This window comes from Podarcis pityusensis, assembly GCF_964106645.2.
Source record: "Podarcis pityusensis genome assembly, chromosome: 1".
Lineage (NCBI taxonomy): Eukaryota > Metazoa > Chordata > Lepidosauria > Squamata > Lacertidae > Podarcis > Podarcis pityusensis.
In genome coordinates, this window is record NC_138028.1 from 21,414,855 (window position 1) to 21,436,548 (window position 21,694).

A 21,694-nucleotide genomic window follows, 5' to 3' on the forward strand; every position below is an offset into this window, starting at 1 on the left:
ACTCTGTCTTCTTCTTTTTTTGATTTATTTCTTATCTTTGTTACTTCTTTATAAATTTTATATATTCTTTTTTTTACCTGTTAAGAGATAGTACATAATGTCTGTATAGACATGCAATTTTTTTAATCAATAAAGAGATGAAATTTTTTACAAAATGTCTTCAAGTGCAATAGTCTCTAGCAAGATCCCCAAAGTAACAGTTCCACAACTAGTCAGGTAAAAAGATAAGACTCCACACATGAGGAGATATTGTGTTACGGATTTTTTGAACAAAGATTTGCCAGGCTGCAACTTTTCCACATGTGCAGGCCTCCTGAGGCAGGCTTTTCATCGAGGGACAATACAGAGCTGATAGGGCCGTGGGAAGTTGCTTATGCCGCTTATCACCGGTGTGAGATCGATGTCCTTCGGGTCAATGATGGACTTCAGAGTGAAGTTCTGTAATATGGTGGTCAAGAACAAGAAGATCTCCATACGGGCCAGACCTTCCCCCGCACATATCCGCTTCCCTGCAAGGGAAACCTAAAGTGTAAGCTGCATTACATCCACTTTGGCTGTTACGGAGAAAATAACAATCATGCCAAAGGAGCAAAGGTGCTGCTCCAGAACAGCTCCTGGGAGAGTCACTCTTTCCACCATTTCTTTTGTTTCAGCTGGCCACAGGAAAGGTACAAGGAGTTCTGATGGACCCAGAAGCCTCTGCCCCTCCCTCACAATCTGGGAGCCCTTCCAGTTTAGGCTGCAGGAGGAAGAAGGTTCCCCCTCATTGCCCCGACACCAGCCGATTAGGGAGACGGGAAAGACCTGAGCTGGCCAAGACTGCAGCCAACTGAGGAAGCAGAGATCTTACCTGCTGAGAAAGGCATGAAATAGTCGCTCTTCCTCAAGGTGCCATCTTTGTGCAAGAAATGTCCTCGGTCAAATTCTTTGGGGTTTGGAAATTCTTTGCTGTCATGTAGTACAGACGTCAAAATAGGATATATGGTAGTACCCTGCAGAGAGTGCAAAGAAATGGTCTGGATGGCCATGACACCCAACTAATGGTGTGGGAAGGCACTAACAGGAAGGAAGGTACTTGGTTGATACAGAAGAAGAATGGAGCAGCTTCAGAAGGCAATAGGGTGTTTCAAATGAAGTCCAGGCTTCAAGATGCCCAGCTACACTTTAGGAGTTGGGCTAAACTGTTGGGATACTGCCAGGGAGACAAAGGCCATCATGACCCCCAAGCCAATTCCGGACATCCATCGATCTCCCGTAGACACGCAGTATCATTCAATTAGCGACACGAGCCCCAGAAATAGCGTGCCACATTCCAGAGCTGGTGCACGCTCTATCAGCAGAATTCGCACAGCGAACGATGCACGCTGGAGAGCATTATGTACAACTTTATTCAGCGTTGGTCAGAACAAAGAAAAAACATGACTGCCTGTCTCGATGTTCCAGGCACAGAGAGAGAAACGAAAGCATAGACACAACAGAAACATCCTGTGAACAGGAAATACGCAGTCTGTGACACAAACATCCTGCTCCCTTTTAAGGTGGAACGGAAATATCCTAACATAAACTACTTCCCTTGCTTGTACATAAGAAGAAAATAAAATCTCTCATGCATGTTTTCATGGTGTCCAACCAAATGCCCATGGGAAGCCCTTCAACATAATCTAAACAAGATAGCACTCTCAATTCCTGTGGTTTCCACCCACTGGTATTCAGAAGCATGCTGCCTCTCACCATGGAGGTAGAATATAGCCATCATGGCTAGCAGCCTACTATTACTACTAAGAGCCTTGAAAAGAGCTGACCTTTGGAATGACATATTGTCTGAACGGTGTGTCTTTGAGTACTGCATGAGGGGCGCTCAGTGGGACAAGAGAGATGAATCTCTGGATCTCATGGATGACGGCATCTGTGTAAGGCATTTCCCCACGATCTGCCATGCAAGGACTTCGTGATCGGCCAATAACTCGGTCAATTTCTTCATGCACTTTCTCTGCAATGGGAAGAATGAGGTTTAACGCCAGTGCAGGAAACATTACAGAAGAAACTGAAACTCAGTGGGAGTGGTTGCCAGCCCCTTCACATTTTGGAGCTTTCAATTGTTCTCTGATGCCAACTTTCTACTAACTCGTCACCACAGACAAGTTATTGTAGCTTACCTTCAGCAATGCATCTGTAAACAGGGAAACATAGTATAACTGCAATTATTTATATATTAATTTAATTTCTATCCAAAAGGAGCCCAGCGGGACAAAAGCTTTAGGGAGGCAGGTGATTAGCTGTGGGAGGAGCTTATCAGAGCTTGCAGGGCAGCAGTTGAAGAAGGTGCAAAAAGGGTTTTCTTGTGTGTGTGTTTCTTTGTGGCTGATTAGCTGCTCTCCCTGTGCAAAGGTCAGAGGGGGCAGGGTTTCTGTTGAGGCAGGTGATTAGCTGTGGGAGGAGCTTATCAGAGCTTGCAGGGCAGCAGCTGAAGAAGGTGCAAAAAGGGTTTTCTTGTGTATGTGTTTCTTTGTGGCTGATTAGCTGCTCTCCCTGTGCAAAGGTCAGAGGAGGCAGGGTTTCTGTTGAGGCAGGTGATTAGCTGTGGGAGGAGCTTATCAGAGCTTGCAGGGCAGCAGCTGAAGAAGGTGCAAAAAGGGTTTTCTTGTGTGTGTGTTTCTTTGTGGCTGATTAGCTGCTCTCCCTGTGCAAAGGTCAGAGGAGGCAGGGTTTCTGTTGAGGCAGGTGATTAGCTGTGGGAGGAGCTTATCAGAGCTTGCAGGGCAGAGGCGCGCACCTAGCGGTGCGCACAGTTTGATCCATCTTTTAGATTTAGGGGAGCTACTCTCAAACGTTTGTTGGGGGAGACCTAGGTTTTTTTTGGGGGGGGGGGAGTTAGTTGTCCTGTCTTCATGCTTTTTATGATGGAGGACCGCTGTAGCCACCCCCAATGACACGTTCTCAAGATGGAGGGGGAGGGAACAGCTGCAGTCGCCTGCGGTTCCTGCGCAATGTTTGCCATCTTGCCAAAGGTTGCAGGCAGCTTTACCTGCAGCAATTGCATGTTGATTGCCCTCTTAGAAGACAAAGTCCAGCAACTGGAGGAACGTGTAGCTACGCTCCAAAGAATTAGAGAGCTGGAGCTCTTCTTGGAAGCAACAGAGCACACCGTCTCCACCAAGGAGGAGACAGGGGACTCCCCTGAGAAGGAGGCTAGTTCACCAACACAGGAGCCAGATATATGAAGAAACGTGACTCAAAGAAGTAGGAGGCCCAGGGTTCGCTCTGATTGTTTAGAAATACACAATCGCTTTGAGGTCCTCTCCCCTAGCATGGAAGACGAAGAGCAGACTCCATTTGAGGATCTCTCCCTCATTACAGTCGATCAGGTATATGAAGACGAGCAGCAAAGTCAGTCCTCAGGGAATGTGCAGGTGACCTTGGAACGGACAGCTCACGGAAGAACCCCGACCAAACCTAAGAGGAGGCGTGTAGTGGTGATAGGGGATTCCCTACTGAGGGGAACAGAATCAGTGATCTGTGGGCCTGACAAGATGTCTCGGGAAGTGTGCTGTCTCCCCGGGGCTAAGATCCAAGATGTAACTGAACGACTGCAAGGAATCATAAAACCCACTGACAAATACCCCTTCCTCTTGGTTCATGTGGGAACCAATGACACTGCAAGCAATAGCCTCCAGAAGATCAAAAGAGACTACGAGGCTCTGGGCAGGAAATTGAAGCAATTAAATGCACAAATTGTCATCTCATCTGTCCTCCCAGTTGAACGATGTGGCCCAGGGAGAGAGGGAAAAATAGTGGAAGTGAACAGCTGGCTTCGCAAATGGTGTAAACAGGAACGGTTTGGATTCTTAGATCACGGACTGCAGTTTCTTGAAGATGGACTTCTGGCAAGCGATGAGCTGCACCTCACAATGGTTGGGAGCAATGTTTTTGCCAAAAATCTCAGAAACCTCATCAGGAGGGCTTTAAACTGACTAATGTGGGGGAGGGAGAAAGTGCTCCTGAAGGTAGGATTCTATCAATTGATGAAGATGATCATCCAAATGTCATAGACCAAATGGAGCAAACAGCACGCAGACCTAGTGGTGGGAGGAAAAAATCCTTAAATAAGAGACACGGGGGAATGATTAATGGACTTCAATGTCTGTACACTAACGCGCAAAGCACGGGAAATAAACAAGATGAGCTTGAGCTCTTGGTACAGCAAACTAAATATGACATAATAGGCATCACTGAAACCTGGTGGGATAAGTCCCACGATTGGAATGTAATAATGGAGGGATACAATCTATTTCAGAGAAACAGACCAGACAAGAAAGGAGGAGGAGTGGCGTTATATGTCAGGGATGTGTATACCTGTGAAGAGATCCAAGATTTAGAACCTCAAAGCCAAAGTGAGAGCATTTGGGTCAAAATTAAGGGAGAGAAGAATAACAGTGACCTCATTGTGGGAGTTTACTATAGATCCCCAAGCCAAACGGAGGACATAGATGATGCCTTCCTGGAACAGATGGCCAAGCATGCAAAAGGAAGGGAGATAGTAGTAATGGGGGACTTCAATTACCCGGATATTTGTTGGATGTCAAACTCAGCCAAGAGCATAAGGTCAAACAGATTCCTCACTGGCCTTGCAGACAACTTCATTGTCCAGAAAGTGGGAGAAGCAACAAGAGGAACAGCCATTTTAGATCTGGTCCTAACCAATGTTGATGACCTGGTTAGTGGGGTAGAAGTGGAAGGATCATTAGGCGCGAGTGATCATGCTCTTCTGAAGTTTACTATACAGCGGAAAGGAGCAGCCAAGCCTACTAGGACTCAATTTCTTGACTTTAAGAAAGTCGACTTCATAAAACTTAGGGAAGTGCTGGGTGAGATCCCATGGACAGTAATACTAAAAGGAAAGGGAGTTCATGATGGCTGGGAGTTTGTTGAGAGGGAGATACTAAAAGCATAACTTCAGGCAATACCAATGAGACGGAAACATGGAAGGTGCCTAAAGAAGCCAGGGTGGCTATCTAAAGAACTTTTAACTGAGTTAAGATTAAAAAAGGATGTGTACAAAAAATGGAAAAGGGGGGAAACCACCAAAGAGGAATTCAAACAAATAGCCAGCACGTGTAGATACAAAGTCAGAAAAGCTAAAGCACAGAATGAACTCAGGCTTGCTAGAGAGGTTAAAAGCAACAAAAAAGGCTTTTATGGGTATGTTTGTAGCAAAAGGAAGAACAAAGAAACAGTGGGGTCACTCAGAGGAGAGGATGGTGAAATGCAAACAGGGGACACAGAAAGGGCTGAACTCCTCAATGCCTTCTTTGCCTCAGTATTCTCCGATAAAGAAAACAATGCCCGACCTGAAGAATTTGGAGCAAATGATTCAGCAGAGGAAACACAGCCCAGAATAACTAAGGAGATAGTACATGAATACTTGGCTAGTTTAGATGTATTCAAGTCTCCAGGGCCAGATGAACTGCATCCAAGAGTATTAAAAGAACTGGCAGATGCGATCTCAGAACCACTGGCAGTCATCTTTGAGAATTCCTGGAGAAGAGGCAAAGTCCCGGCAGACTGGAGGAGGGCAAATGTTGTCCCTATTTTCAAAAAGGGGAAAAGAGAGGACCCAAATAATTACCGCCCAGTCAGTCTGACATCAATACCAGGGAAGATTCTGGAGCAGATCATTAAGCAAACAGTCTGTGAGCACCTAGAAAGGAATGCTGTGATCACCAATAGTCAGCATGGATTTCTGAAAAATAAGTCATGTCAGACTAACCTGATCTGGGTGGGTGACACCTGGCTTGAGAGCAGTACATGCGAAAAGGATCTAGGAGTCTTGGTTGACCACAAACTTGACATGAGCCAACAGTGTGACGCGGCAGCTAAAAAAGCCAATGCAATTCTGGGCTGCATCAATAGGAGTATAGTATCTAGATCAAGGGAAGTAATAGTGCCACTGTATTCTGCCCTGGTCAGACCTCACCTGGAGTACTGTGTCCAGTTCTGGGCACCACAGTTCAAGAAGGACACTGACAAACTGGAACGTGTCCAGAGGAGGGCAACCAAAATGGTCAAAGGCCTGGAAACGATGCCTTATGAGGAACGGCTAAGGGAGCTGGGCATGTTTAGCCTGGAGAAGAGGAGGTTAAGGGGTGATATGATAGCCATGTTCAAATATATAAAAGGATGTCACATAGAGGAGGGAGAAAGGTTGTTTTCTGCTGCTCCAGAGAAGCGGACACGGAGCAATGGATCCAAACTACAAGAAAGAAGATTCCACCTAAACATTAGGAAGAACTTCCTGACAGTAAGAGCTGTTTGACAGTGGAATTTGCTGCCAAGGAGTGTGGTGGAGTCTCCTTCTTTGGAGGTCTTTAAGCAGAGGCTTGACAACCATATGTCAGGAGTGCTCTGATGGTGTTTCCTGCTTGGCAGGGGTTTGGACTTGATGGCCCTTGTGGTCTCTTCCAACTCTATGATTCTATGATTCTATGTTTTAGGAGCAAGTGATGATCCAGATTAGAGAGATTCCTATTGGAGGCACTGTCCTGCAGTGATTCTGATCCTACCTGAGGGCCCTTTGGCCCCTGGCCCTTGTGGTTGTGCCTTTGTCTAAAGCAGTGGTGTCCAAACTATTTTCAAAGAGGGCCAGATTGGATGAAGTAAAGGTGCCGACCAAAGGGCCAACCAAAGGGCCAACCAAACTTGTTAACCTTTTTTTTAGGATTTTACCTCAGGAAATAAAATGCCGCTGGGGCAGCAGGCCTGATTAGGTCCCCAAAATGGACTTTGGACATGCCTGTTCTAAAGGATCTGCACTGGCTGCCAGTACACTACTGAGCCAAATTCAAGTTGTTACTGTTTGAATATAAATCCTAGGGTTTGCAATATGGTCAGCTATAAGAGCTCATCCACACTTCTGTTTTTGCTAGGATTTCTAGGCATGGGTCTGAGCATTTTGTCCACCCCCCCACCCTTTGTTGTCTCCAGGAAAGCCTTCTGTCTACTGCTGATGTCAGTCAGCGATGATTAACATTCAGCGATGAACAGTGAGTTTTCCTGGGGAAAGTGGCAGAACAACAACCTCTTGGACCTGTGACACATAAATCTAGGAGAGAACTAGAATAATAAATACTAACATCACTTCCGTTTTACCTTGTATCTCTGGGTATTTGAGGAGGATCATGAACCCGTATCGCAGTGTGGTGCTGGTGCTCTCTGTTCCAGCCGAAAACAAGTCAATTGTGCTTATGGCCAGGTTTTCAATGGTGAAATGGGATGCACTATTACCTTTTTCCTGCAGAAACACACAACACAGTCAGTGGAGTCAACTCAATTGTTCTGAGTACAACATAACAAGAATTTAACTGCGCCACTGGGACCAGCTCTCTTCCCAAGACACATCTTATCTCAAGTCTTTTTATAGCTCGTTCCTCTGGACATTCCTTGCCCAGAGGGCTAATCATTAGAAAGAACTTCCCACTTACTGCAGGAACAAGTCAGCAATGGGAAATGAATCTACTCCAATGGGGTGTGGGCAGGAATCTCTTTCCTTGGCATTCCCCACAAGAAGCTGGATGGAAGTCTGCTGGTTGGGAAGCTTCAGGAGTGGCAGGAGAACCCACATGGAGAGTTCTGTGAGTTTTCATGATTACCTGATCCATTTTCATAAGGAAGCAGTCGATAAAATCCCGAGGTGAGCTGGGGTCCAGAGTGGGCTTGTGCTCTTCAACCTCCTCCAAAACAAACTCTCTGATTGCCAAGTTGTTTTTCAGCAGTTTACAGTGGGGCCCAGGGATGCATTTCATCAAAGAAGGAAAGAGGTTGTAGAGCTAGAAGAAACACCACAAGAGACCCATTGGCACCAACCTCAGTCAGGGTTTGTCCGCACTCGGGCTTCAGTATAACGTTGGCCACTGTTGCCTTGTGTGCATTTCAACTCTGTGGTCCACACACCAGCATCTTCACTGCCAATGCCTCGAATATCTATGTAGATGTTCCCCATCTGCATTACTGGGTGGTGCTTCATTGATTGAACTGCATTGTATTATCTTCCCTTCCCCTCAATTAGTGCTTTCCCATCCTCTGCCTAATGGTTGTAGAGGTCATATGCAGATTTTTTTTAAAATTTCACCTATGTGTACCTTTACAAAAAACTGAGAAATCATGCAACAATCCCCCACCCCCACTGCCAAAACTGCTTAAGCTTTACTTCCTTTTCCACTGGGCTGCTGTTAAGTCAAACCTTGGTTACTAGACCCAGGTATTGGCATTGAATGCACCGACCTTGACTGGAACTCCAAATTAAAAACATAAGAACGTAAGAAGAGACTATTGAATCAGGCCAGTGGCCCATCCTGCTGTCACAGTGGCTAACCAGTTACCCATGGCAAGGCTGCAACTAGGACATTAACAGAAATATTAAGAGGCAGAGGCAGTATGGGTCATGAGAAGCCTGGAAGAAAGAATTTAAACAGCAGGAAAATTTAGACTTTGTGGAAAAGGGCCTTTAAAAAGATGGCACCTACCTGTCCCCAAGAAGAGCTAAAAACCTGAAAGTTTTCATTCATTAAGCTCATCATGGATAGGAACTTCTTGTCATTATAATTGTATCGTTTCCCAAAGACAATTGCACAAATGACATTGGAGAGAGCGCAACTGAGCGAGTAGGTTGGATCCAAGGGCTTCTCTGGAAGGACAACAAACAAATAATTATACAACCCCACTACAGGTTTTAGGCAATAATCTAGTCTGGAATTTCTGAGCTGCCATTTCCTGGCTCCTGGCCTCAGTGGTCAGACAGGGAGCTGCCTTTCTCACAACAATTCTGGAGGCATGGGCATCTTCAGTGGCTATGAGTGGTTTCTTCCAAGGACTTTCCAAGGTGCTTTCCTCCAGCTTCAGCCAATATATCCTTAGATAGGAAAGGGTGACCACAGTGGTGCAGGCCTTGGTGAAGTCTAGACTAAAACTAGTGGCTAACCAGTTACCCATGGCAAGCCTGCAACTAGGACATTAACAGAAATATTAAGAGGCAGAGGCATTATGGGCCATGAGAAGCCTGGAAGAAAGAATTTAAACAGCAGGAAAATGGCCACATCCAGAGGCAGTATCTACATAAAATAAATATTCCGCATGCTAGTAAACTTTAGACTTTGTGGAAAAGAATGCATTTAACCAGATGGCACCTACCTGTCCCCAAGGTCCCTAGAGGTCAATGTCCCTAGAGGCTCCATGGCACCAGCTAACAGTGACTGAAATGACTCTAGACGAATTAATTTGCTTTCCAATTTTAAATACTGAGGAGGTCACATAGACATGGACTTTCACCAATAGGAATTCTAGGTTTCTCTGAGTAAATGAGATTAGCCATTAAGTAGATCAGTTTGTATAATCAAGAAATGAACTTCTCTGAACTTCTTTTTCTTCATTGATTATTAAGGCAATGATAACGGCATTACTGTACACAAGATCTGTGATGTAAGACAACCAGGGGTTCAGTTTTTTCTGCCAAACATTGTAATGTGCCAAGAAAAAAGCAAACCAAGAATTCAGACCCATGTAAGTTTCAATAGTGGGGGTGGTCCCTACGCACAATTCAATAGTCAATAGAAACCAAAACCAATCCATTCAAAAGTATGTATTCTAATAAAGATTACAAACTCAAACTCTAACAGAAATTACAAACTCAAACTCAAAGAGATATGTATAAAACAATAATTCATTACAAAGATTTTCTCCTTTTCACTCGACAATAATATTGATCCTTATAATTTATCAGCTTGCAGATGGAGACTCAGTTTCAATCTTTAAGCAGAAGTCAGTTATGGATTGGAGACCAGGAGAGGGCCCTGTTTCGATGTATTCACCTTCATCAGCTGGAAGTATCAAATATTACATGAAAATACATTTAAATTCTTACAGGGCCCTGTTTCGATGCATTCACCTTCATCAGCTAGTATATTTAATAACAAAAACTCCAGCTTATTAAACATTGTAATGTAGCCTTGTGGCAAATGGTTCTGCTTTTAAGGTTCCTGCAGGAGAGCTTCTTCTACACTCTGAGTGCTTAGTTGGAAGTTTCTTGCACCTTAGATGCCCACAAATGTGACAAATTGTGTCAGAAGTGTAGAGAAAACTTGTGTTAATTTAAAAAAATAAAATAAATCAAAGGTATGTATGCCAGCTGCAGTGATCATGGAGCCCAAGAAAGTAAAATCTATCACTGCCTGACAGCAGCCACAAAATTAAAAGACGCCTGCTTCTTGGGAGAAAACAATGACAAACCTAGACAGCATCTTAAAAAGCAGAGACATCACCTTGCCAACAAAGGTCCGTATAGTTAAAGCTATGGTTTTCCCAGTAGTGATGTATGGAAGTGAGAGCTGGACCATAAAGGAGGCTGATCGCCGAAGAATTGATGCTTTTGAATTGTAGTCCTGGAAAAGACTCTTGAGAGTCCAATGGACTGCAAGAAGATCAAACCTAACCATTCTTAAGGAAATCAGCCCTGAGTGCTCACTGGAAGGACAGATCATGAAGTTGAGGCTCCAATACTTTGGCCACCTCACGAGAAGAGAAGACTCCCTGGAAACGACCCTGATGTTAGGAAAGATGGAGGGCACAAGGAGAAGGGGACGACAGAGGACGAGATGGTTGGATAGTGTTCTTGAAGCTACCAGCATGAGTTTGACCAAACTGCGGGAGGCAGTGGAAGACAGAAGTGCCTGGCGTGCGATGGTCCATGGGGTTGCGAAGAGTCGGACATGACTAAGTGACTAAACAACAACAACAACAACAAACAATGTATGCCAGACATGTAAACAAAAAAAAAAAATACAACAGATTTCATGGCTTGGAGCAACACACATCTAAAATAAATTACTGCAATTTTGGACAAGTCTGGACTATCTGAACACACATATTTGAAATAAACTTGAAGGCAGGTCCATAATGGAGCTCAGCCTCAGCAAAATACATCCCTGTTAGCAGACCTTGCAGCTTGGGTGAAGTAAACTGAGAAGTTTATGTACAGTTTCTGGATTTCTACAGCTTCATTCATGCAGGAACAGAATTATCTTGGCAAGAACTATTTACAGGATGAGTAGAGATTAAAGGGAGAGCAATAGCAGGCATCTTACTAGGAGAGAACAACAAAAGGTTCAGCTTTTACAGGTGGAGTTAACTTAGAAAAAGACTACGAGCAAATGCTTGTCGCGATTCCTCGCGGCGCTTTTAGCAGAAACGCTTAGAGTCCCAGGGTTTTCCAGTGCAGTCTTTTTAATGTGAGCTATATACAGGTATTTACAAAAACAGTCCATACATAGTACCTGCTCCTTAAGGCAAACGAATACTCTCCACCACAGCACCACCACCACAACCACAACCACCACAACCACGGTTACTGTTGAACAGGCTTTCCTTTTTAAAACAGGTGATAGCCAATCACATTAATCACACTCCTGCTGAGTCACTCTGACCCAGCACTTCACAGAGTATTGCATCATCCAGTTGAAGCCTGCAGACTTACTCAGTATCCTGCGAATCCCAACACTCCTCCTTAAGTCAAAGGCTTGAGACCTAATAATTCTCTTAAGTCTTGAAATTTAGGAGCATCCAAACATTTTGTATACAAATCCGCCACATTACATTTTGTGTTACAATGCTGTACCTTTAACACATTTCTTTCCAAAGCATTTTTCACATTTCCGTATCTTATCGCAATATGTTTACTCTTGCTCTTAAAGTTCTGTTGGTTAGCAAGCTGTTGTGCAGCCATGTTGTCACTTAGCACAGTGATTGGCATTTCAGAAGGTATTCCAAGCTCTTTTGTTAGGCAAGCAAACCACTCTATTTGTGACACACATTCGCTTATGGCTGAGTACTCTGCTTCACAAGTACTTGTGGCAACAAATGTTTGTTTCTGGGATTTCCACTGAACCAGGGCATTTCCAATATATATGGCATAGCCAGTGGTAGACTTTCCATTTTCTCTGTCCCCCCAGCTGGCATCAGCGTATGCATACACTTGCTGATCATATCCTGTATCCAGCATCAGTTTGTAATCTTTTGTGCCTTTCAGATACCTTAGGATTCTTTTAAGTGCTACCCAATCTCTCTGAGCCGGGTCTGCACTTCTTTGGCTTAACATGTGCACTGCCAATGTTATGTCGGGTCTTGTCCAACAACTTAAATATAACAGAGAACCCAACAGAGAATGAAATGCTGTTGCATTCTCACATTTTTGCCCTTCTGGTTCATTTTTGTACTGGGTAGTTATGGGAGTGTCAACCTCATTTGCCCTCTCCATTCCATATGTCTTCAGTAACTTTTCAATTTTTTCCTTCTGACTCAGAGAGTAGACGCCCTCTTCATTTCTCTGAACCTCTACTCCTAAGTAATTCTGAATCTCTCCCAAATACTTCAGTTTGTATTTGTTACCTAGGCTGTTTATAAACCAAGACACTTGCTTTTGTGCAGTTGTTATTAGACAGATATCATCAACATACAAAAGTAAATAACAAACACTTCCTTGCACCATTGCTGAATATAAACAGGAATCAGCCAGGCTTTGTTTGAATCCCATCTTTTTCAAAGTTGTGTCTGTGCATTCATGCCATAGACGTGCACTTTGGTGCAACCCGTATAGTGCCCTTTGCAGTTTTAACACCATGCTGTCTTTTTCCAGCTCATAACCTGGTATTTGCTGTAAATACACCTCGGCGTCAATAGGAGCATTTAAATATGCTGAGGCAACATCAAAATGATTAACTTTTAACCCTCTCAGACTTGCCATTGCTAAAACTGATTTTACTGTTTCAGCCTTTGCTGTTGGGGCAAACACTTCATCATAATGTATCATTTTTCTTTGTGTAAAGCCCCTTGCCACCAACCTGGCTTTCCTCTGACAACTACCATCAGCCAGCTTTTTCACTTTAAAAACCCACTTACAGCTTATGGGCTTTTTACCTTCAGGCAATTCTGTAGGTACAAACACATTGTTGTTTAGCAGAGAGTTATACTCTGCCTGCAGTGCCTTTAACCACACCTCTTTCTCTAGAGTAGGTAACTCTTGCACTTCTTCAAAGTTTTCTGACTCAGTTACACAAACCTGGTTTATGGTGGCTGGGAACCCATAACGGTCTGGAGGTTGACCTTTATTACTTCTTGTAGACCTCCTTGGTTCATTAATCTCACCCCCTGGGGTGCTTTTGGGGTGGATTGACTCTGTAGATCTACCTCCTCCTGTCCCTGTTGCACTTTCTTCTCTCCCCTGCTCCATGCTAGCAGCTGGAGAAAAATGCTCAACCTTTACCTCCTCCCTTTCAGTTTCTCTGGGAGAGCTGCCAATTTTTAGCTTTGTTTCAACTGCCTTATCAGGTACGCTCGGCAGTAAAACTTTTTCTGGCAGCAGGTTTGCACGTATCTTGGGCCAATTTCTTTGCTCATTAAAGCTGGCTGATCGACTATAACTCAAAAGATTTTTATCATCTTCAAACCTGTAGGCTTTCGTACCACTTTCATACCCAAGAAATAGCAACTGCTGTGCCCTTTTCCCACCTTTTCTTCAGTTCTTTACAGGTATGTCAACCCATGCCTTTGTCCCAAAGATTCTCAAATATTGCAAACTGGGACTTTTGTTATAGAGAATTTTATAGGGTATGTCGTCTAGTACCCTTGACCACAAGCGATTCCCAATATAATTCGCGGTCTTAATACTCTCAGCCCAGTACTTAATTGGAAGATTTGCATCTGCTAACAATGCTTTCATTTGTGTCTGCAAGACACCTCCCCTACGCTCTGCTACTCCGTTCTCCTGAGGCGTTGCCACATTGGTAAGCCTATGTTTAATCCCTTGGGAACGCAACCAGTTTCTTAGGGAGCTTGCCATAAACTCTCCTCCCCTGTCTGTCTGAATAGAGCACACCTTTTCGCCAAGTTGCCTTTCTACCCTTCTTACCCAGAACTTCAAAGTTTGGGCAACGTCAGACTTTTGCTTTAATGGCTAGACCCAGCCAAATCTTTTTTTTTTTTTTTTTAATAATTTTTATTAAAGTTTCAATCAAAAATTAAACAGCAAAGAAAAAAAAAACATAAAAAAGATACACAAATACACAAAACAAATCCCAGAAAGAAAATAAAAAAAAACACGAAGAGCAAGAATCAACAATAAAAAGAAACATAACAATTAAAAACAATATCTCTTTTCCATTTCCGTTTTTGAATTTACTTATTTTCTAGACTTCCTCATACCTCCCTCTTTTGTATTCCAATCCAAATTGTTTGTCCAGCAATTTCTTTTCCACTTTTTTAATCCCAATCTTTAATTTTAATATAATATATAACTTCAACTTCTTTAAACCTAATCTTTGATCTTAATGTAATATAACATTGAAATTTTACCTCTTAATTGTCAAATTTCCATTTCCTTAAACATCTTTAAACCTAATCTTTAATCTTAGTCTATCATTAACTTTAACCTGTACAGCTGGAAACCGCTTATAATCAGTCCAACATCACTCTAACATTCTTTAATTTTACAATGTTTCTGAAGATAGTCTTTGAATTTCTTCCAATCTTCCTCCACCAACTCTTCTCCCTGGTCACGGATTCTACCAGTCATTTCCGCCAGTTCCATATAGTCCATAAGTTTCATCTGCCATTCCTCCAGTGTGGGAAGTTCTTGTGTCTTCCAATACTTTGCGATAAGTATTCTTGCTGCTGTTGTTGCATACATAAAGAAAGTTCTATCCTTTTTTAACACCATTTGGCCGACTATGCCCAGGAGAAAGGCCTCTGGTTTCTTAGGGAAGGTATATTTAAATACCTTTTTTAATTCATTATATATCATTTCCCAGAAAGCCTTGATCTTTGGGCATGTCCACCAAAGGTGAAAAAATGTACCTTCAATTTCTTTACATTTCCAACATTTGTTATCGGGCAAATGATAAATTTTTGCAAGCTTGACTGGGGTTATGTACCACCTGTATATCATTTTCATAATATTCTCTCTTAAGGCATTACATGCCGTAAATTTCATACCTGTGGTCCACAACTGTTCCCAGTCAGCAAACATAATGTTATGTCCAACGTCCTGTGCCCATTTAATCATAGCTGATTTTACCGTTTCATCCTGAGTATTCCATTTCAGCAGCAAGTTATACATTCTTGACAAATTCTTAGTTTTGGGTTCTAACAGTTCTGTTTCTAATTTGGATCTTTCCACCTGGAAGCCAATTTTCTTGTCCAATTTAAATGCCTCCATTATCTGAAAATAATGAAGCCAGTCTCGCACTTTGTTTTTTAATTTTTCAAAACTCTGCAATTTCAGTCTATCTCCGTCTTGTTCCAAAATTTCCCAATATTTCGGCCATTTGACCTCCATATTGACCTTTCTCAAGGCTTTCGCTTCCATTGGTGACAGCCACCTTGGGGTTTTGTTTTCTAACAAGTCCTTATATCTTATCCAAACATTAAATAGCGCTTTCCTGACAATGTGGTTTCTAAATGCTTTATGTGCTTTGACCTTATCATACCATAAATATGCATGCCATCCAAATACATTATTAAAACCTTCCAAGTCCAAAATGTCAGTGTTTTCAAGAAGTAGCCATTCTTTCAACCAGCAGAAGGCTGCTGATTCATAGTAAAGTTTGAGGTCTGGCAGGGCAAATCCGCCTCTTTCCTTTGCATCTGTTAGAATTTTAAATTTTATTCTGGGCTTCTTGCCCTGCCAGACAAATTTAGAAATATCTTTCTGCCACCTCTTGAAACAATCCATTTTGTCAACAATCTGCAAAGTTTGAAACAAAAACAACATTCTAGGCAATACATTCATTTTTATCGCAGCAATACGGCCTAGCAGTGAAAGCTTCAAATTTGACCAAATTTCTAAGTCTTTTTTCACTTCAGACCAACATTTTTCATAATTATCTTTAAATAAATTCCCATTTTTTGCTGTCATGTTAATCCCCAGGTATTTAACTTTCTTAACCACTGTTAAACCTGTCTCATTCTGAAACCTCTCTCTTTCAAACGGTGTTAAATTTTTCTCTAAAACCTTGGTTTTTGACTTGTTCAATTTAAATCCTGCCACTTGACCAAATTCTTGAATCAGTTCTAAAACCCTTTTAGTACTAGATTCTGGCTCCTGTAACGTCAATACTAAGTCATCTGCAAATGCTCTCAATTTGTACTGTTTAGTTCCGACCTGTATACCTTTAACCGACTGGTCCCTTCTAATCATATTCAGCAGAACCTCCAGGACCGAAATAAAAAGAAGTGGGGAAATTGGGCAACCTTGTCGTGTCCCTTTTTCAATTTTAAGTTCTTCCGTCACAACATTATTTACAATTAGTTTAGCCTTTTGTTCTGAATAAATTGCACCTATACCATTCTCAAAACCCTGGCCTACCCCCATACCCTGGAGATTCTTCTTCATAAAATTCCAAGAAATATTGTCAAAGGCTTTCTCCGCGTCTACAAATATCAAAACTGCTTTAGTGTTTATATTCACTTCTAATTTTTCCAAAATATCAATTATATTCCTCAAATTGTCAGACAAATGTCTTCCTGGGAGAAAGCCCGCTTGGTCTTTATGAATCTCTTCCATCAACACTTTTTTAAATCTCTTATCCAAAATATCTGCAAAAATTTTGTAATCCACATTCAGTAACGATATAGGGCGGTAGTTCTTAAGCTGTGTCTTTTCGGTCTCTGTTTTTGGTACAAGTGTAATATATGCTTCTTTCCACGACTCTGGTGCTCTTTTCCCCTCCATTATTTCGTTGCAGACCTCTTTCAAAGGTTGAATTAACCATTCTTTTAAAGATCTGTAGTATCTAGAGGTCAAGCCGTCTGGTCCTGGAGATTTACCCAGTTGCATGTTTTGAATGGCACCTTCTATTTCCTGTTCAGTTATTCTATGATTCAAAATTAATTTGTTTTCTTGAGATATTTTTTGTAATCCATTTGTTTTCAAAAATTGGTCTAAGTCTGTTTCTTTCAGTGGCCCTTGAGTGTATAATCGTTTAAAGTACCTCTGGAAACAACTTCTGATCTCTGCAGGGTTCTGTATGTTTCTTCCTTCCACTTCTAAGTTCATAATTGTATTTAATTTTTGTCTCTTTTTCATTTGCCATGCCAACAGTTTACCACATTTATTGGCCAATTCAAAAGTCTTTTGTCTCATTTGTTTAATTTTCCATTCTATTTCCTGATTCATCATTTTCATATATTGTACTTGGTATAACTTTAACTCTCTCAAAATCTCTTGAGATTTGGGGTTTACTCTCAGTCTTTTTTCACATTCCTTTATTTTATCCATTATCTTATCCTCCTTCTCATTTTGAGTTCTTTTCTTTATTGCATTCTGTTGTATTAAGAACCCTCTCATAACCGCTTTACTAGCGTCCCAGATTACTCTTTTCTCCACGTTAGTACTGAGATTTATCTCAAAGTAATCTCTCAAAGTTTTTTGGGCCTTCTTAAGTAATTCATCATCTCTAAATAAGGTGTCATTCATCTTCCATCTGAAGGAGCCAGTTGGTGTTAGTCTCATTTCCATCTTAACAGCATTATGGTCGGAGCAAGTTTTTGGGCAGATTTCCACCTTTCTTGTCTTTGGTGCCATTCCTCTAGTAATCCAAATTTGGTCAATTCTTGTCCATGTCATTTTGGCTTCAGAGAAGAAGGTTCCCTCTTTAGCCATGGGATTTCTTATTCTCCAAATGTCGACTAAGTCCAAGTTGTCTGTCATGTCAAAAAAAGTTTTCGGTAGTCTACCATCCTTGGTGACTACCTGTCTTTGTGCCTTGTCCATATATGTGGATACCACTCCATTCATATCTCCCATCAAAATCATGTTATAATCCATATGGTCCATCAGGATCTCGTGCAACTTCTTAAAAAATTCAGATTTCCCGTCATTTGGTGCATAGATTCCTACTATCAAGAATTTTTCTCCTTGTGTTTGAATTTCAATTGCCACAAATCTTCCTTGGTCATCTTTAAATACGAATTTCGGTGATAATCTGTCCTTTGCATAAATCACAACCCCTCTTTTTTTTACTTTATCCGATGAAATAAACTCTTGACCAAGTCTTTTATTTATCAACAATTTCCTGTGTAATCTTGTTATATGTGTTTCTTGTAAACAAATTAAGTCCAATTGTTCCTTTTTTAATATATGAAATACTGATTTCCTTTTCTGGGGGGAATTTAGACCGTGACAGTTCCAAGTTAGTAGTTGCAGAGCCATGATGTTATTGTTTTAATACTCCTCCTACTGCACCTAGTGCCTGTTCCTCTTCTGTCGGTGGTATCCCTTTTTTCAAGCGGTCTTTTGGTTCCAGAGATAGTCCTTTTTGTAGGTCTTCTCCGTGGTCTCTCCAGAATTTGTCTTTGTCGTCTTCCGATCTTATTTTCCTTTTCTTTCCTTTGTAGCTAAAAGATAGGCCTTGAGGAAATTCCCACCTAAAGTTAATACTGTTACTTCTCAGCAGAGTAACCAAATCTTTGTAGTTTGATCTGAGATCCAGAAGGTGTTTCGGAATGTCTTTAAATATTTCAACTCTTGTCTGTTGAATTTCCAGTGTCTTCTGGAAATGCAAACCCAGAATCTTATCCCTCTCTTCTTTTTTTCGAAGAGTGATCAAACAATCTCTCACCTTCTTCTCTCCTCTTTTCCCAAGTCTAAAAGCGTTTACTATTTTGAAACTGTCTTTTACCAATTCTGGATCCCAAAAGTCAGAAAATTCCTGCATGAGAAATTCAGCTAGATTGTCCTTTTCCACTTCAGGTACCAATCTGACCCGTAGATTCACTTGTTTTTCCTTCAATTCAATCATAGACAGGGTCAATTTATGGTCTTCCAATTGTTTGTGTAATGATGGTATTGTCTCTTGAACCTCTTGAACCTCTGTGGCAGAAGTTGTAGCAATTTCTTTGGCCTCCTCGGCAATCTGGCGCACTGAAGCCGATTCCTCTAGTAATTTTTGAATGGTCTCTGTATTAGTGTTTACTTTCTGGCCCAAATTATTTATACTTGCTGTATTCTGGTTGATACTTATTGTGTTTTGGTCAATCTTGTCAGATGCCTCTGCTACTTGTTGACTTATTCTATTTAAAGATTCATTAACCTTAGCCAAAACTTGAGCAAAGGCATCATCACTTGCCATACCTTTTACTTTTGGTTGTGCCGATGGGGCTGTTGTTGGTATTCCAGAGGCGCCAGAGGTCGAAAATCTCCTTTGTAATCCTTCTTCTGTTCGATAAACTCTGCCCGACCTTGTAGCCTGTGACGCTTCTGTTTTCTCTTTACCATCTGCCATTCCTTTAGATAGAGCTCAAGGTCGGTCACGCAGTTAAATTCAAACAGTGGAAATTTCCAGCAGAGCTGTGTGAGAATTCCTCAAGCCAGCTACAGTTTCAGTTATGACTAATTTGTAACAATTCCAAGTTCCACTAGGGGGACACTGTAACAGTCAAAAAAGTTCTTAGATACTTTACTTCCTTTTTTAAGTCCCCCCAGTTTATCAGGAAGATAACAGTCTATCTAGAACAATTACTTTAAGACCAGGAGATGTATATCCACATATTATATCCAAATTATATTTCCTGTGCAGGACTAACTGTCAAAATATATTTCAAGACAGTACCTCTCATCCGTTTTTAAATTGCCTCTGGGAATCCGTTCCCAAGGAATTGAGCGATGGTTTAATCCCTTTTATTTCCACTTCTTTATGAAGAAATCACATCCACAGTTCTCCCCCCTTTTCCCACGATTTATGGGGGGGGGGAATCCAGGTTAGATGATTGGGTTAAAGTCCGTTAAAACATCTTTTCCTAAGCTTCCGCTTTCAAGTTCAATGCTTTGTTGTATCTACAATAGGAAGAGGCAGACTTCCTTTTTATGCCTCTCCGCTTTCGGCCAAATTCACAATTTGTACAGTTCCAATTACGTTAAATCCTACTCACGGATCGTTGATTTTCAAGTCGAAATTCCAAGGAAAAAAGGCAGCGCTCTCTGGTTAACAGCTTGCGGCTTCACTCCACGAAAGAAGCAGACAGCCCACAGCACAGCGCTCCTTCCCCCGCTCCGATTCCGAGCCCGTTGCCGGGCTTTTTACCGGGTTGGGGGGGCACCAAATGTGCCCGCTGGGTCCCAGGTTCACAGGCTTCCCCCGCCTGTGATTTTCAGGGGTCCCCCGCTGCGCCGAAGCGGGATCCGACCCTGTTTTTCGTGGTGAGATTTCCTCCGATCGAGGAAATCCGCCATTAACCGCTGGCGCCACCTCCGGAAGTCTAGACCCAGCCAAATCTAGAATAGTCATCCACTAGGATCAAACAGTACTTGTTATGGGAGACACTTGGTGGAAAAGGACCAGTTACATCAGCATGAATCAACTCCAGTGGTTTTTTGGTTTCTCTCTGGCTTGCTCTTGCTACTGGGCAAGCCCTGCTTTTAACCTCCTTGCAGATATTGCAGTCTAAGTAATTATCACAACTTTTTATGTTTTTCATCCCCCCACACAACTCCAATGTTTTGTTCAGCACCTTAAAGCTAGCATGAGCCAGATGCCTGTGCAGGAGATGAATACACATATCATGGGTTGGGACATTTTGCACATTCGCAACCTTAGACTCACACTGCAGTACATACATATTAGTTCTAAGGTTAGCATTTGCCAACACTGCCCCATTTTGCTTTATCTGGCACTGATCTCCCACAAAGTTTACTTCAAAGCCTGCTTTTGCCAAGTCAGGAATACTCAGGAGATTGTTTTGCAAACTAGGCACACACAACACATTCCTGAATGTGTGTCCCAGCTGTGGGAACACAACCTCCCCCTCACAAACCACATTAGCTTTCTGGCCCGTAGCAAGACTTACATGTTTTTTTGTTTGAAGCCTTAGCATCAATTAGCAATCCTTTTCTTTTACAAAAGGTTTGAGAAGCTCCACTGTCCAGAACCCACAGCTCTTCATTTTCTTGACCATCTGCAGACACCCAAGCGGTAGACTCTCTCTGCTGCCTCCTGTGCTTCTGCTGTTTTTGTTGTTTTCTCGGGCAGTCCCGCAGCAGATGTCCACTGGATTTGCAGCAAAAACACCTTTTTACTTTGTTGACCACCGGCTGGTCTGCAGCAGCTCCTCCTGGCTGTTTCTCCGGCTCCCGACACCTCTGCTCTTCCTGGCTGTTGTTCCCTCTGGGATGCTCCAACAGCTGGGCTGAGGTCATCTTTCGCTCTGCACGCCTGTCCTCCTCTGCATACAACCGTCCAGTAACGTATTCCAGAGTCAGCTTATCAGTCTCTACAGACTCGAGGGAATTGACTAGCATATCATAGCTGTCATCAAGGGAACTCAGGACTATATTTAGTACAAGAGGGGAGCATGCAGATGATGGAAGCCTGCCAAGTTATTTATTTAAAGTATTGAGAGGTCCCCTTTTAAGGGGTAGCTCCTAAAACAGGAGTGATCATGAAGCGAGAAAGGGGGGCTACCCTTATACTATTCATATAATCAGTTATCAGTAATCAATATATTCATAAATGCTCACACATAACAGGGCTCACAGTGATTTTATAATCCATTTTTGAATCAAGGAAAGCTTTGCCTTAGCTAACTGCAAACTGCTTGGAACAGCAAGTCTAGAACCGACCTTTCACCAAGAAAACATCCTTGTACCCTGAAGGAAAGG

General features: G+C 42.2%; 1 protein-coding gene across 1 annotated transcript in view; it reads right to left on the reverse strand.

The window, feature by feature from the left end:
• The window catches only part of LOC308469655 (cytochrome P450 2C42-like), a 40,340-nt gene extending 31,380 nt beyond the window's left edge, over positions 1 to 8,960 (reverse strand). Inside the window, exons 1-6 of the mRNA XM_080992429.1 lie at positions 8,520 to 8,960; positions 7,647 to 7,823; positions 7,147 to 7,288; positions 1,803 to 1,990; positions 851 to 992; positions 45 to 509 (exon numbers count right to left, since the gene is read on the reverse strand). Of these exons, the coding sequence (XP_080848555.1) occupies positions 328 to 509; positions 851 to 992; positions 1,803 to 1,990; positions 7,147 to 7,288; positions 7,647 to 7,823; positions 8,520 to 8,573 (885 nt within the window). The 5' untranslated portion in view covers positions 8,574 to 8,960 and the 3' untranslated portion in view covers positions 45 to 327. The remainder of the gene's footprint in view (positions 1 to 44; positions 510 to 850; positions 993 to 1,802; positions 1,991 to 7,146; positions 7,289 to 7,646; positions 7,824 to 8,519) is intronic.
• Positions 8,961 to 21,694: the final 12,734 nt, after the last annotated feature.